This window comes from Cyrtonyx montezumae, unplaced genomic scaffold, assembly GCF_038088225.1.
Source record: "Cyrtonyx montezumae isolate F1298 unplaced genomic scaffold, pur_monq_1.0 scaffold_10, whole genome shotgun sequence".
Taxonomy (NCBI): Eukaryota; Metazoa; Chordata; class Aves; order Galliformes; family Odontophoridae; genus Cyrtonyx; species Cyrtonyx montezumae.
The window spans coordinates 28,390,631-28,404,001 of record NW_027071826.1 but is presented as its reverse complement, the minus strand read 5'-3'; the positions used below and the strand labels follow the sequence as shown (position 1 = coordinate 28,404,001).

The following is a 13,371-nucleotide window of genomic DNA, read 5'->3' as shown; positions in this document are numbered from 1 at the left end:
TTTTCTTTCTCAGAAAGAATCCTCTTAGAATGTGTGTATGTTTCAAAGAAGGAATATTTTATAGAATCTTTACCGCAGAATAATTCTAATCAAAAGAAAAACTTTTTTTTTTAAAAAAAAAGGAAAATGTTTCCATTGCAGAAAATATGAGAACAATATCTGAGGAAATCAAGTAAGTGTCACACACCATAGCATTTTTAGCAAAGAAAGTCAGAGCAACTAGTGGAACTTTTCAATTTTAATTTATATAATATTTACCCAAAGTTGGTATATTTTTTAATATATACTAATATATTTTAAATAAATATTTGAATAAACATTAAGCAAATATTATCAGACTTAGTGTTATTAAGCAATGCAGACCGGCATTTCATCTCATTTCAAACTTAGAGTTTTAAATCACTGCATGTGATTGTCATGTTCTGTGTTATGTGTCTCATTTGCTCTTCTCTTATGTACTTTTACTTTTATTCATCCTCTCCCCTCACTTGAAATACTGATCTTCTTCTTATGGATGTTAAGATTCTTCTAAAGAAATCACCACCCTAATTCTACTTTCCAATATTTTTCATCTAATTATGGTTAATGTAAAAATTTGTATTCAAAAGTTTTTTTATTCAAGGCGTTTTTCATATTCCTTCTTTCTCACTTAGGCTTGATCATTTACATATGAGCATAGGGCATATCTGAGTAGCCTTTGTAATACTCTTATGTTATCAATGCTTACTGCAAGCATCTAGGATGCTTTCAGTACTCAAGATGATATATTAGTAGCACTGCGTATTGGTACAAAATGCACCTTTCTAGAGTATATTATGTTGTGTTTAGATACTCTAGTTACACATTTATTTCCAGTTATATATATATGTTCATATCTGTAACAATAGAGATTTGTACAAATGTATTTGATTGCTATAACATAATCAATGACGTGCAGTAGTTTCATCCTAAGGCAATTATATTAATAATTTAATATAATCATTTAATAAGAACAATACATCAAATGTCTCAGCATAATGTGTATTAATACTTTCAGCCTTTTGACATTTTAAATCCCCTTAAATTCTAAATATTACCTTATATAACATTTTCTTTTTTAAAAACACAGAAAATTAGGCACAAACTTGTAGCTGCTGCTTTGTATAAAATTTCAGTTGGACTAACATCTTGGGTATTTTGCTAGATTTTTTTTCTTCGCAATCTGATGTCCATCTTCTTTCAAAGTATCATAATTTCCTTGAACAGATGTAGAAAACTCTCTTTAATTCTGCAAATTAAATGTTAGACAAATTTATTCAGCATATGATACCTGTCATGAAATTCAAACTTTTAATTGTACTTCTAGGAAATAGGCTTAAGAAATCTTACATTCTTTGATTTCTAATTTGCCTAATTTCATAGAATCATCATAGAATGGCTTAAGTTGGAAGGAACCTTAAAGTTCATCTAGTTCCAACACCCTGTAATTGGCAGGATTACCACTCACTTGATAAGATTGCCCAATTTCAGTTATTAAAGGCATGTAAAAAGATAAAAACAAGATAATAACAGATTTTCTTTCCCAGATCTGCTAAGTTTGAATTGATACTTTTATTACATCTGACTGTTCTCTGGCGTGCATGCACATCTCTATTAGCTTCAGTTTCAACAGTTTCAAAGTTCTGTCTTATGCTACAAGTTTCAAGACTAGAGCTTACATATGTAGTTGGACTGCAGCCTAGCATGTTTTACATAATCTTTGGAGCTCCTCAGTAATTTCATAGTCTACCTACATGAGTTGTGGAAAGATGCTAGAGTAAAATACATACTTAAGTGAGATATCAGCATTTGTCTATAATAAAAATTTTCAAGGTTTACTTCTGATGTTTATTAAATTCTTGATTAATTGGGAAGCTGTTATTGCTGAATAAGTCCTGGTGGTCCAGAAGTGTTATAGACAATGCAAATAGTTGAGAAATATAATGTATGCATCTGTTTTCAACTTCCACTAACATTTTTTCATTGCACTGCAAACTTACAATAGCATAACACATTAATTTAAAATTCACAGTTCTTTCCTCACCATTTTGTATTAATTTTTGCTGGAATAAGTTGAATTATATAATGGTGGCAGCAATATGGTGTGAAAATGTTACACGCAGCCAAATTTTAACTACAAGATTGACTCCAAAATAAATTCTGATCTAAATTTAGCTGCTAAGGAATGAAGAGTTGTGGAAAAGAAATCCTATAGTAGTTCATAAAATTGGTTGCTAAATGAAATATAATTGCATTTTTATTTCCAGCAGTCTCATTTCAACTCTAATGTGAAACACTGGAACCTTCAAAGTTTAACAGGAGTTCTGTTCTAGAGAATCGAGTTTTTTTAGAAATTGGCATGTCATCAGGTCTTAAAATAACAGACTAGGTAGTAAACAAATTACATTTATATGTAAGTTAAGTTTCTTACATTGTATTTCATGTCATGACTTGTAATTTGAATAAGGTTAAATTCCTCATCTGTGTTAGAAGAAAAGATAAAGTATAAGATGCCTGGCAATGATTGATTAGAATCAATCCATATACAAGGCAACCTCCATTCATGACAGAACAGAGTTCAGGGCTTTAAATACCATCTAGAATTAATGTGTGTGGTAGGCTGTTATAGCAACAGGTCTAAGCTCAGAGATGGAGTATTATGACAAACAAGACATTATTAAAGATCCACTCTTTAAACACATGCATCATTTTCTAATTGGTATACTGGACTAGTGTCAATGGTTTCTATTATGATGTAATTGCTGGATTCAGTAGTGCATGTTTATTTCCATTACCTCCAAAGTATGTCTAGGTAACTAATTTAGATGAAGGCTTTTAAAGTGTTGACATCTACCACAAATGGCTCTCAACTTGTTTTTATAGCCTCTGAAAAGCAGATGAAGTTAGTTTGCAGAGAGTCCTCAGAAGAGCACCTCCAGCCCTTCAAGGAGAAATTAGAAGAATTCTTCCAGAAAGGTAAACACATTTCAAAAATATTTATACATTAGTCTATAGCATAATGTCTTTACCAAGTGTTCTATACCTTCTGTAAGCTGCATTAAGTATCTGTTGTCTCTACAAAGTCCTACTATCTGTGGTGAATTATGTTCCTAATATGCCGAATAGGTGTTTAGAGTAATGGATGCACAGATCTTAGACACCACTTATCAAAGGTAATTCTTTCCTTGATCTCACACATTTCTTATTGATAATTTTCTGTTTTATATTTTATCATTATATTTAGGCAGTTATATTCATCATAGACTTATCAGATTTAACAGATAGAATGTATATCTTCAAGTCCATAAAAGACTAGAATAGAAAATATCCTTCCACATATATATATGAAGTAATGTAATTTTGTATCAGTGGTATGGCCATTAGCTGACTAATTAGATTTATAGATTGCCTAAGGCAAAGGAAATGATTTACAAGGGCAGACTCCAGTGATAAGAGGGGTGAGATCTGAAGGTGCGATTTGATGATCCGTACAAGACAATATAAATGTATGTTGCTGCTGTTGAAAAGGGCAGTCTTACTGTCTCCTGTTTTCCAACAGTGCTACGTGTACGTGCATGGTAGTGTCTCTGGAGCAAGGCAAGGGAGTAGATAAGGGAACATAGATTTTTCTTTCCCAAGATATAGGAGCTGTTGAGGTAACAGTATTTCAGGTAATTATATTAATTCTTAAGAAGTAAATTATTCCAGAGAGCTAATATTTTCCCCAGTAACTGTGATCAACTGAAAAATTTACCTTTTGAGAAATCAAGAAAAATACTTGAATCTACTAATCTAGACAGAATACTGTTTAGTGACAATTCAAATTGTTTTAATTATTTATGAGTTAGCTTATTCCATTTTATAAAGATTCTTCCAATGCCTTTTTAATAATGTCATTATGAGCTTGTCTTATATTATTTGCTAAGTGAAAAAAGGATCCTTTAAGAGTAACAACCTTTGTTAAATTGTCCTGTTGTTGTTTGGATATGTTTATTTTATGTATATATTATTTTATTTTTAAGTTTATTGGACAGTGCAAAGATGTACATTTCTTGCCACACAACTTGTAAAACAAAAAAAATATGGTGAAAATCTTGTGTCAAAGCAGGACAGTTATCTTTGCCACTTAGCTGGAAATTTTTACATAAAGTTTACCAATAATATCAATAATGAGATAATATTCAAGATATATCTTGAGTACCTTTATAATCTCCCGTATACTTCTTTAGTTTGCTTGCTTGTCACAGCATTGTAGCTAAAACTGGTGTGCTGCCAACACTATTTGTGTTACAAATCCAAAATACAACACCATACAAGCTGCTATGAAGATAATTAACTTCATCCCAGCCATTAATGAAAATAGACAAATATCAACAAAATGAAAAAAAAAAATCTCAGAAGTTTCAAGAGCCCAGCCATAAGCAGGGGGAACACGTTGTGTTGTCTTCTCATGTTTTCTTTTCATATTGTTACACTTGTCCTATTCTGTATTCATTTTCTTTAGAGTATTTAACTACAAAGTCCTGAGAGCTGCAGACCTTGTAGTTATTCACATTTTACCTCCATCAGTTACTTATCTCTTTGATTTGAATCTTTACAATGGGTGAGTGGTTATTTGTATGGCATTAGATGGGAAATCCTATAAAATTGTGTGCTGAAGAGATGTGACAACGATCTTGATTTATAATATTAGAATAGGTGTTGGACAAATTTCAAGAAGTTCAGTGGTTCAGTTCAGATAGGCGTCTGGAAACTCAAATGCTTCTCTAAAATTAGGAGTTAGCTGATAATACCAAGCATCCGTTAAGCATCTGCTTTCAGTTTTGTTTGTTTAAAAAAAGAGTTGTGGGTGATTTAAGCAAATGTATGAAAAAATATTGTTATCATCCTGCCAGAGCACAGCAAGTATTCAAAGCTCAGAAACTTCTGGCTTGGAAATAGGGCTGGAACTCATATATACTTTTTTTTTTTTTTTTTCTAAAATCCTGATTTCCCATCATTTCTTCTCAATGCTAAATGGGAAGTACTGTAGAGGAAAAAAAAAAGAAAGAAAGAAAGAAGAAAGATTGATTTGCTTCAACAGATCTGTTTATATTTCCTAATTACAATTATTACCAATTATATTTAATACTTGCTGTGTTGTAATAAAAAGCGTGCAGTGTTATGGAGACTGACATTCTAAAATGCAAAAGGGGATAAACTGTACTTCTGCTGATGTCAGTGCTATTTGTATAACTGAATTTAACATAGTTTAGTGCCTTCAGCAAAGAATTAGGTGCCAGAACCTTTAGGTTCTATTCCCAGCTTAGCTGCTTGACATGTTATGCTAGAAGAGTTGGTTAATCTCTTTTTCAGATAGCCTCACTTTCCTGGTATGCAGAGTGTAAAATAATGGTTCTTGTTCTTTTTTGTAGTGAAAGATAATCTTTGTCAAGTTTTATGTGATTCCTACGTGAAAGATATAATGTGTAAACTGTGTTAATTCTTCAGTAGCTGCATTTGATACACTCATGTTTTTTAAAAGGACGTAGATTATTCTGAAAACAAAAATAATCATTAATATGATAGAAAAATAAGATTAGTTTTACCTTAATACACAGACATAAGAATTACTGTGACTGTACGCATACTGTATTTCCAGTAAAGTTGCTGCATGCTGTTTTCTGAAATACATTTGTCATATTTTGCATGATTTGCAAAAATGTCTTTGAAATCATGGCATTTGTAGTTGGTTTGGAATACTCATTAATTTATGAAACTATTGCTCAGGATTGCTTAGGGAAAAAAACGCTTATTTGAGTTATCAAATATCAATAGAAAACATCAGAATCATTGAATGTATTTGAGAATGGTGCAAAATACTGTTTTGAAAATGAGAAAATTAAGGAAGTTTGGTTATTGCAGCTACAAAGCTTGCTAGAAAGGGTGCTGGCCATCAGCCATTGTTGTCAGTTTTTCATGACACTTTTTATTCCCTTTCTGTCTTTAGTATAGTATGAAGCAGAAAGTAGATGGCATACAAGAGTAGTCAACTAGCCCTAATAACATTTATTTTTCACTTCCCCCTTTGACTTTCTCATATTATTTGTTCATTGGTGTAAATATGGAAATTTGTAACTCACGTTCATCCAGGATCTTGCAAAATCTGGTCCCAAATTCCCCTTCATTGGTTCCAGCCTAAAAAGTATGTAAAAACTCTAATCTGTGCTGTATTTCCTCCCTCGAATACTGGAACATGTGAATCAAAAAGTCTTTAGGCTTTGTAGCAGTTAGTCTAGGAAGTTCATATCTGTCTCCTTTCATTTCTCCAAGAATAAAGCATCATGCTGCTGGAAACTGTGCTATTAAAGGAATTCATTCCGTTTACAACAAAGTCTGGGAAACAAGTAATCTGATGTCAGAACAGAACAGTCTTTGAAAATCATTAATAGTGGGAAGGAATGCTATTTGGGAAAGCCACATGATACATTGAAGTACCCAAGGTAACGATGAAGAGAAGGGGATTTGTCAAGTACAGTAGATTCTCCCCATAGTGGAAGGAATTATCCTGCATATGGAATTCTAGCCTTGCATTTAGATTAACAACATTGGTTAAGTTGTTGCTTTGCTACGATTACTATTTATCTTACACTATACAAGAGACAATTGCTGCTCAGTCATGGCCCTGCACAATAGAAAAATAGAGTCACAAACCAAGTGAATCAGTGTACTTTTCTGTCAGGAGGTATTACAATTTTTTCAGACAAGGTTAGCAAGCACGTGGAAAATATCAATAAATCTGATTTTTAATGCTAAGTGATTTCTTTATTTTAGCCAGGCTGCAGTAGCTACCTGGGCATGCTTCCAAACTGTTGTGCTTTTTAATGTACTTCTAGAGGAGCTTTCATCCGCATCTGTTCATTTGCCTGTTTGAATGCACCATAGAGGTTTGCCGACGTAGTCCAGTGGGAAAGAAAATAAATAAATTCTTTTAAGGCTAACCCATTTCATTTGTATGTTAACTGCTCTCTGTTTTGTATTATTCTTTTGGGAGTATAACTGAGAAATTAAGAAATGTCATGAAAAAAATTATCCAAGCGTACTGGCCAGAAGCTCTGATCGGAACTCCTTGATTTCTCTGACATGAGAATAGTAAAGATAAATAGGGACACTTATCTGAATCTGTAAGAGGCCAAGCTGTCTAAGCAAGCAGACAGATACCTCCTGACCTTTTCAGATATCTGAAGCATTTTCATGTAAATTGTTTGATCTAGGTCACTGCAACTATATAAAGAATTGTTCCTTCCTTTCTGGTATCTCCAAGCTTTCATGTCAGTTCTACCTTCATAACTTTATTTCCAGAAACATAGGTTCTTCTAATTAAATTTAAATAGCAGATGCTTGTTGTGATTCTATATTTTCTTACTCATTTGTAAGAAGGTGAAATACTGAATGTTTGAAATCACTGGTCTTTAGATCATAGAATTCTAAGCTAGACCTTCTCAAAGTATATTTAACTTCTTTTGGCCAAATCACTAAAAGCCTAAACGTTTAGATTTTAGATTCTAAGGTAGTTTCCAGGAAGATTTCCTTTATTCTTCTTCATACTTAATATCCCCATTCAAATAATTTCATTATCATTTTACTCATTATCAGTTTACATTTATTTTCATTCCATTTTATATTTTAATCTGCTTCTTCAGAATACTTGATGTATCATTTCATAATAGTATTCAGAAAGGAAGTTGCTCCATGCCTTTTCTTTAACTCTAATCCTGTAAAGCATTTCAGCTGGCTGTCAGTTTCTTGTGATTACTTCCAGGATTTAATAACATTTTCTTAAATGGGATTCAGGTCCTATATATATTTCCATATACAGTAATTTATTTTCTTTATCTATCAGCATCCATTATATCAACCCAGGCATCCTTACTTTTTTTTAGTTTAAAGTCCCTGAGTTGTAAGAAGCTGATAGGGTAATTTCTTCTATTAAAGAAAAAAAAGAAAAAGGGTTTCCACTCAAAACAGCTTTTCAATCAAAGCTGTGTATGTAGTAGGATGCTGAATTATTACAGCAGTGAATGAGAAGTCAAAAATACTCCAAGACATCCTAATCAGGAAATGTCATGAATTGTGAAAACTGTACTATTTCTCACTTGCCGTTAGTAGGACATACCCTTATAAGTTTATAAAGTTTACTAAAGCTTTCCTGTAATGACTTCCCAAAATATCAGAATCCTCTGAAAGTATATTTTAAATTGTTGCTTCTCTGGAACAAAAGTATAACCTTTCCCCTCAAGAAGTATATCTACTGCAACGTTATTTTGAAGTCTTAGGAACAAAGTATTCTAAAACAGGTAATGAAACTATCACATACTTGTTTTGCACTGTTATATTTTTGTACCTAAATTTACTTAATCTAATCACAGTGTTATGGCAATTGCTTTCCATTTTCTATGTAAGGCTCTTGAACTTTTTAGTACTAAGTCAAGCAAGAACATCAAGAATCATTTTAAGGAGCGTTAGATTTCAGTAACAATTGCCTTTTAACATATGGTGTGTAAACAACAGCAGAAGAGCAACAGCACTTACAAGCATCTTACTGTTACCCTTTTTTTCTGTTACACGCACTTATGAAGCTGCATTTCCCAACTAAAAAGTATATCTTTGTAAAAATGACCCGTTCTACAAGGCATCAGGCTGTCTTGCAGAATCTGTGACTGCTCAGTCTGCATATCAAATATGGGGTCTTCCTTCTGTGAACAAACTATATGAATACAAAGTCTTTTAACTTCAAAGCTGTATTTTCTATTCAACTCATCATAGCCCTTTTTTCCCCTTCATTTGTTTTCACTGAGATGTTTTATTATCTCTGCCACACATATGCAGTTCTCACATTAAACAGTGTGGGAGGATATTTATGTCCAGTGTCAAACATGAAAAATATGTCATACTTCCTTGCAGTGATAATGTTTGCTTATAACTTTTTATCCTTCCCAGCAATGACATTACAGACCATGCAAAGTTTGTGTTAAGATGTGGAACGTTGTTTTATATGCCAGCAGCAGAATTACTTTAATCTTTCAAACTGTTTGTGACAGTCATAACTGTTTTCATCACTCAAACATTGTATTTAAATACATGAAAGAGTGATTTACATAAATTGGCATGAGTCTGCAAAGCACAGATCCTTATTGCTGTGCTTCTCTGAGATTTTAGAGTTGGACAATAGCCTTAGTCCATAAGATACCAAATAAGGTGTCCTAGAATGTGATTGCATCCATATGCCTCTAAAGAATGCAATATTGACAGTGAGCCTGATTCAAAGAAGATTTTACTCTGAAATGAATGATTCCTCCTATATTACTAAAAGAATTACCATCATTAAAGTCCAGAAAATTGATGTTAATTAAAAATATGATTTCTCAGGAAACTTTCAGTTGAGTATTTTTGTGACAATTACACATAGATCGCTATAATCATTTCCTCTACAATCATGACTTACTATAAAATTTGGGAGCTAAACTACATTGAACTGTGTAATGTAATTTAGAATTGCTTATAATTAGAAGTGTGATGTCATCCTCTCCTAGAAGACAAGGAAAGAATCTCTTAGAGAAAATGGTTCCTTCCAGATTTCTTTTCAGTTTGATTGGCTTTGTTGCAGTGAATCATTGTGGCTGCCACAGTGATTAGGCATTTCAGCATAAAGGGGGATTTCTTATTAATCACAATTGTATGGCATAATGAATGGTAGTATTAATACCCTTCATCTAATACCAAAAACTGTGATGCAAATACTTGCTCTAAAACGTGAATCTAGATTACTGATACCTTTAATCACTATCAGCTTCTCTGGAATCTAACATTTTAAGTTTTCATCAAAACCGTTATTTTCTGTTCCTATTTGTGCTGGTATTGAAAGTCAATGAACTGATAAAATTTAAATCCCTATGAAAGTATTTATTGGTGAGAAATACAGGTGTGTATTAATTATTTTAACTTATGTATCCTATGTAAACAGCTTGCTCATAGATAGAAAAAGTTACATAGGGAGAAAAGCAGAGTCAAGAAATTGAAAGGACAGGACAGAAGAAATTAATGCTTTTACTTAACTAAGGAAAACCCAAGAGTTTACTGTCAAAACACATTATTACCTACCATCATAGTGGTCAGTCTCAGTCTATTTTTGCTCTGTATCCTCTGTAATTTCACACTATACTCTTTGGATTAAGCTTGGAAATACCCTTTGCTGCTACCATAATACAAATTGATTATGATAATAATCATAAATAATAATAATGCCTAATCTGATATGTATTTATGTAGAACTTTTCATGAACCCTTTATAGTTCTAGTATGTTGATTATTTCTTTACATCATTTTTCATGCCTTTGCAAACGTACAAATATCCTACTTTTGCATAATTGATACAAATACTAGTTGCTAAAAGTTCTATCAGGAACTTGCAGCTCTCTGGGTTAAAATGTGTTATGGTGGGAAACTGTGTTTTTCTTTTTTAAGCAATAACAACAGGCAAAATCTGTAGGCCCGACATGAAATAACTGTCATAACATGGCTTCTTTCTAGGTCAAAAAGACAAATTTATTTGACACACAAACTTAATGAGCATGTTTTAGCAGGACCATTTGTTTTGAGAACAAAATTAACAGTCTCAGTATTCGAGGGGCAATTCTCAGGAATCTGAAGCTAGTTAAAGGACAAAGCACAATTTTGCTACTAAACTCTCAAAATTCAAGAATGATGGAGAAAAACGTGTGGGTGATATGAATGCTGCATTGCTTCAAGATTACAACTGCTGTAGAGGACAACTGCTAGAAAAGTCTTATTTAAGAAGGTCACTTCAGCCTCTTCTGCAACTTCTACTATGATCTCTTTGTGCATAGATGCTGGATGCTATGGCAAGATACTTAGAAAAGAACTATTACAATTTCACTGGCTTTGTAAAGAGAAGAGCACTCATAGGATTGCTTAGTGAGCACCAGTGGAGAGATAAGTAAAGTTTTTTACTTTTAAAAGATGAACTTATTGAAACAGTACTGTTGTTATGGCACATAAATCAATCCAAACCTTTTTTAGCATTGGGATTTTTCAGCAATCTAATCCTTGTTATGTCCAAGACAGACGTAAAATGCCTGAAAATATGTTAAAGGACTTCACAGCTACTGCACTAAGTATTTTGAGATATAACTATTTGCACAAAGCACATCTACATATCCATTCTTCAGAGAGTGCCTCACTGTCTGAAAACTTCCTCCATAAAAGCGTTTCCATCCTTGGAACAAAATGTGGTATCAGTGTGTATCTTGGGACAGGTGCAGAGAGCTGACTTAAAACAACATGGCAGTGTCTGTGGCCATACTAAAAACTGAGAGGGTTAAAGAATATTAGACCAAAAGGAAAATCTGTTCTAGCATAGGTATTTGTTTTTGATATTTGTAGTTTTGTCAGTACAGTTAATCAGTATTTGTCTATAATGTTTTCTTACCTAGGGTTTTGAACTAAGGGCTTAACACAGCATTGACTTTTGAGCTGAATGGGAATTAGATATGGTATATGTATGCATAAGAATTACATAGACTTTTTACACCAGGGATTTTTTCTTTATGTCTAATTGGGCAGTTCCTAAGACAGAGAATCCCCAACCTTAATTAGGAGAGCTGACTCTACATTTCTTTTTGAAATCATGGTAAGGGTACTTTGACATTCCTACATTTCAAATGACAGATATTTTTGATTCTGATGTAATTTGATATCACTTTGGTTTTGATTTGAATAAAGTAAAATGCCTGAAGGTTAAAAAAAAAATAGATTTAAAAAAAGAATTCCAAACATTTCATAATGTTTCTAAAAATGTTGTTAAATAGGTTGTCCCATTAAATATTTGATGTAAATAAAATTCTGTCATTATGAATGATACAGATATATCAAATCCCAAGTTATGTGATTACTTTTATTCTGTGCATGACTTTGTAAGTCTTTTCAAGACTTTCTTGTCCTAAGGGAGAAAGAGATAAGCAAAATTCAATTCATGACTGGATTGTAAAATCAGAATGAATTTAGCTACAAATGATATTGGTATGGATTGTGTCAATTAGCATTTTCAGAAATAGCTATTCAGTTTAGTACTAGTTATGATTGAATCAAAATAGTAGTCAAATAAGACTTCAGCTGCAACTATTGCCTGTTCAATTCTTCTACTTGTAGAAAGTTGGAATTGTCTCCATTTTTTAGCATTTCAGTTTAAATGATTGTTGTCAGATATTTCTATTCTTCTATCTGCCTTTTACATTGACCCACTATTATCACTGTGTAAAAGCAATTTACAAGAGATAGAAGGTTCCTCATAAACAATAGTAAAGTGGTAGATCTAAAAGAAAGTCTGCAGTCATGGGCTGAGCTGTTGCCCTTCCGTTCCCTCTTATATAATACTCATGTTCTCTGTGCTTTACCATGAGAATAAAAATGAAGAATGTAGAAATGTTTACAGACACTGTAAAAGAAAAGAAAAATTATATTGCCATTATTGTGGTCAACAGAAAATAAGAAACAAAATAGACAAGGTAGATTAAAAAATTATTGTTATGTCCTAGTCTTAAATTAAGCTGTGACAGGAATTTGTCACTTGCCTGCTGTTCTCATTTCATCAGATAAGTATCTGAGTGCTTTCTAGGTATAAATAAAATGGCCCAACTAGTTTGCTAGTTCGTATTGGCTGTGCTTTAATTTTCCCTTTTTTTTTTTCCACGTCCTTTTCTGTAATAGTAGTATTTTACTTTGAAATCTAACAATTCTTTTTTAATATATATTCTATGTGTTTAGCATAAAGAAGACATGCTCAGTAAAGTGTCTGCCTTGTACTTGGAAGCAGTTTGCTGTTTCTTGTAAAAACATCAATTAAAAGAATCTGACAGAAGACTTTTTAAAATTAATGTTTTTTAATACTATTTGCTACTGTATTTCATTTGAGGCAAAGAGTAGAAATATTAGAGGTCCAAATTTGCCTCTTCTTTACATTTTGTTTCAAATTGTAGGCTTTTCAAACTAATAGCTAGCTAATTTTTCCCTTTTTAATTGGAAATTTTTGAACCTATATTGTGATTTTGATATTTTTAACCTTCTGTTTGTGTGCTGGTGAATGTATTTCTGTAGTATGTAAGTAGCCCAACTGAGTTACTTTTCCTATGGTTGTATTCTTTAAGTAGAAATGAAATAAGATACAGGTCCTTCTGCTCAAAAACATAGGTGATCTAAACAGAATTTATTTTGTGCTTATGATGTTTGATTAAGTAGTACTGATTTCATATTTCCCACAGCATAGCTTAAGATTTCATACTAAATACAAATCTTTAT

At 32.5% G+C, this 13,371-nt stretch overlaps 1 protein-coding gene across 1 annotated transcript in view; it reads left to right on the top strand.

Annotated features, from left to right (window-relative positions):
* Positions 1-13,371, top strand: part of FMN1 (formin 1) — a 115,482-nt gene that overhangs the window by 77,252 nt on the left and 24,859 nt on the right. Inside the window, exon 13 of the mRNA XM_065754009.1 lies at positions 2,902-2,994. Coding sequence (XP_065610081.1) covers positions 2,902-2,994 — 93 coding nt within the window. The remainder of the gene's footprint in view (positions 1-2,901; positions 2,995-13,371) is intronic.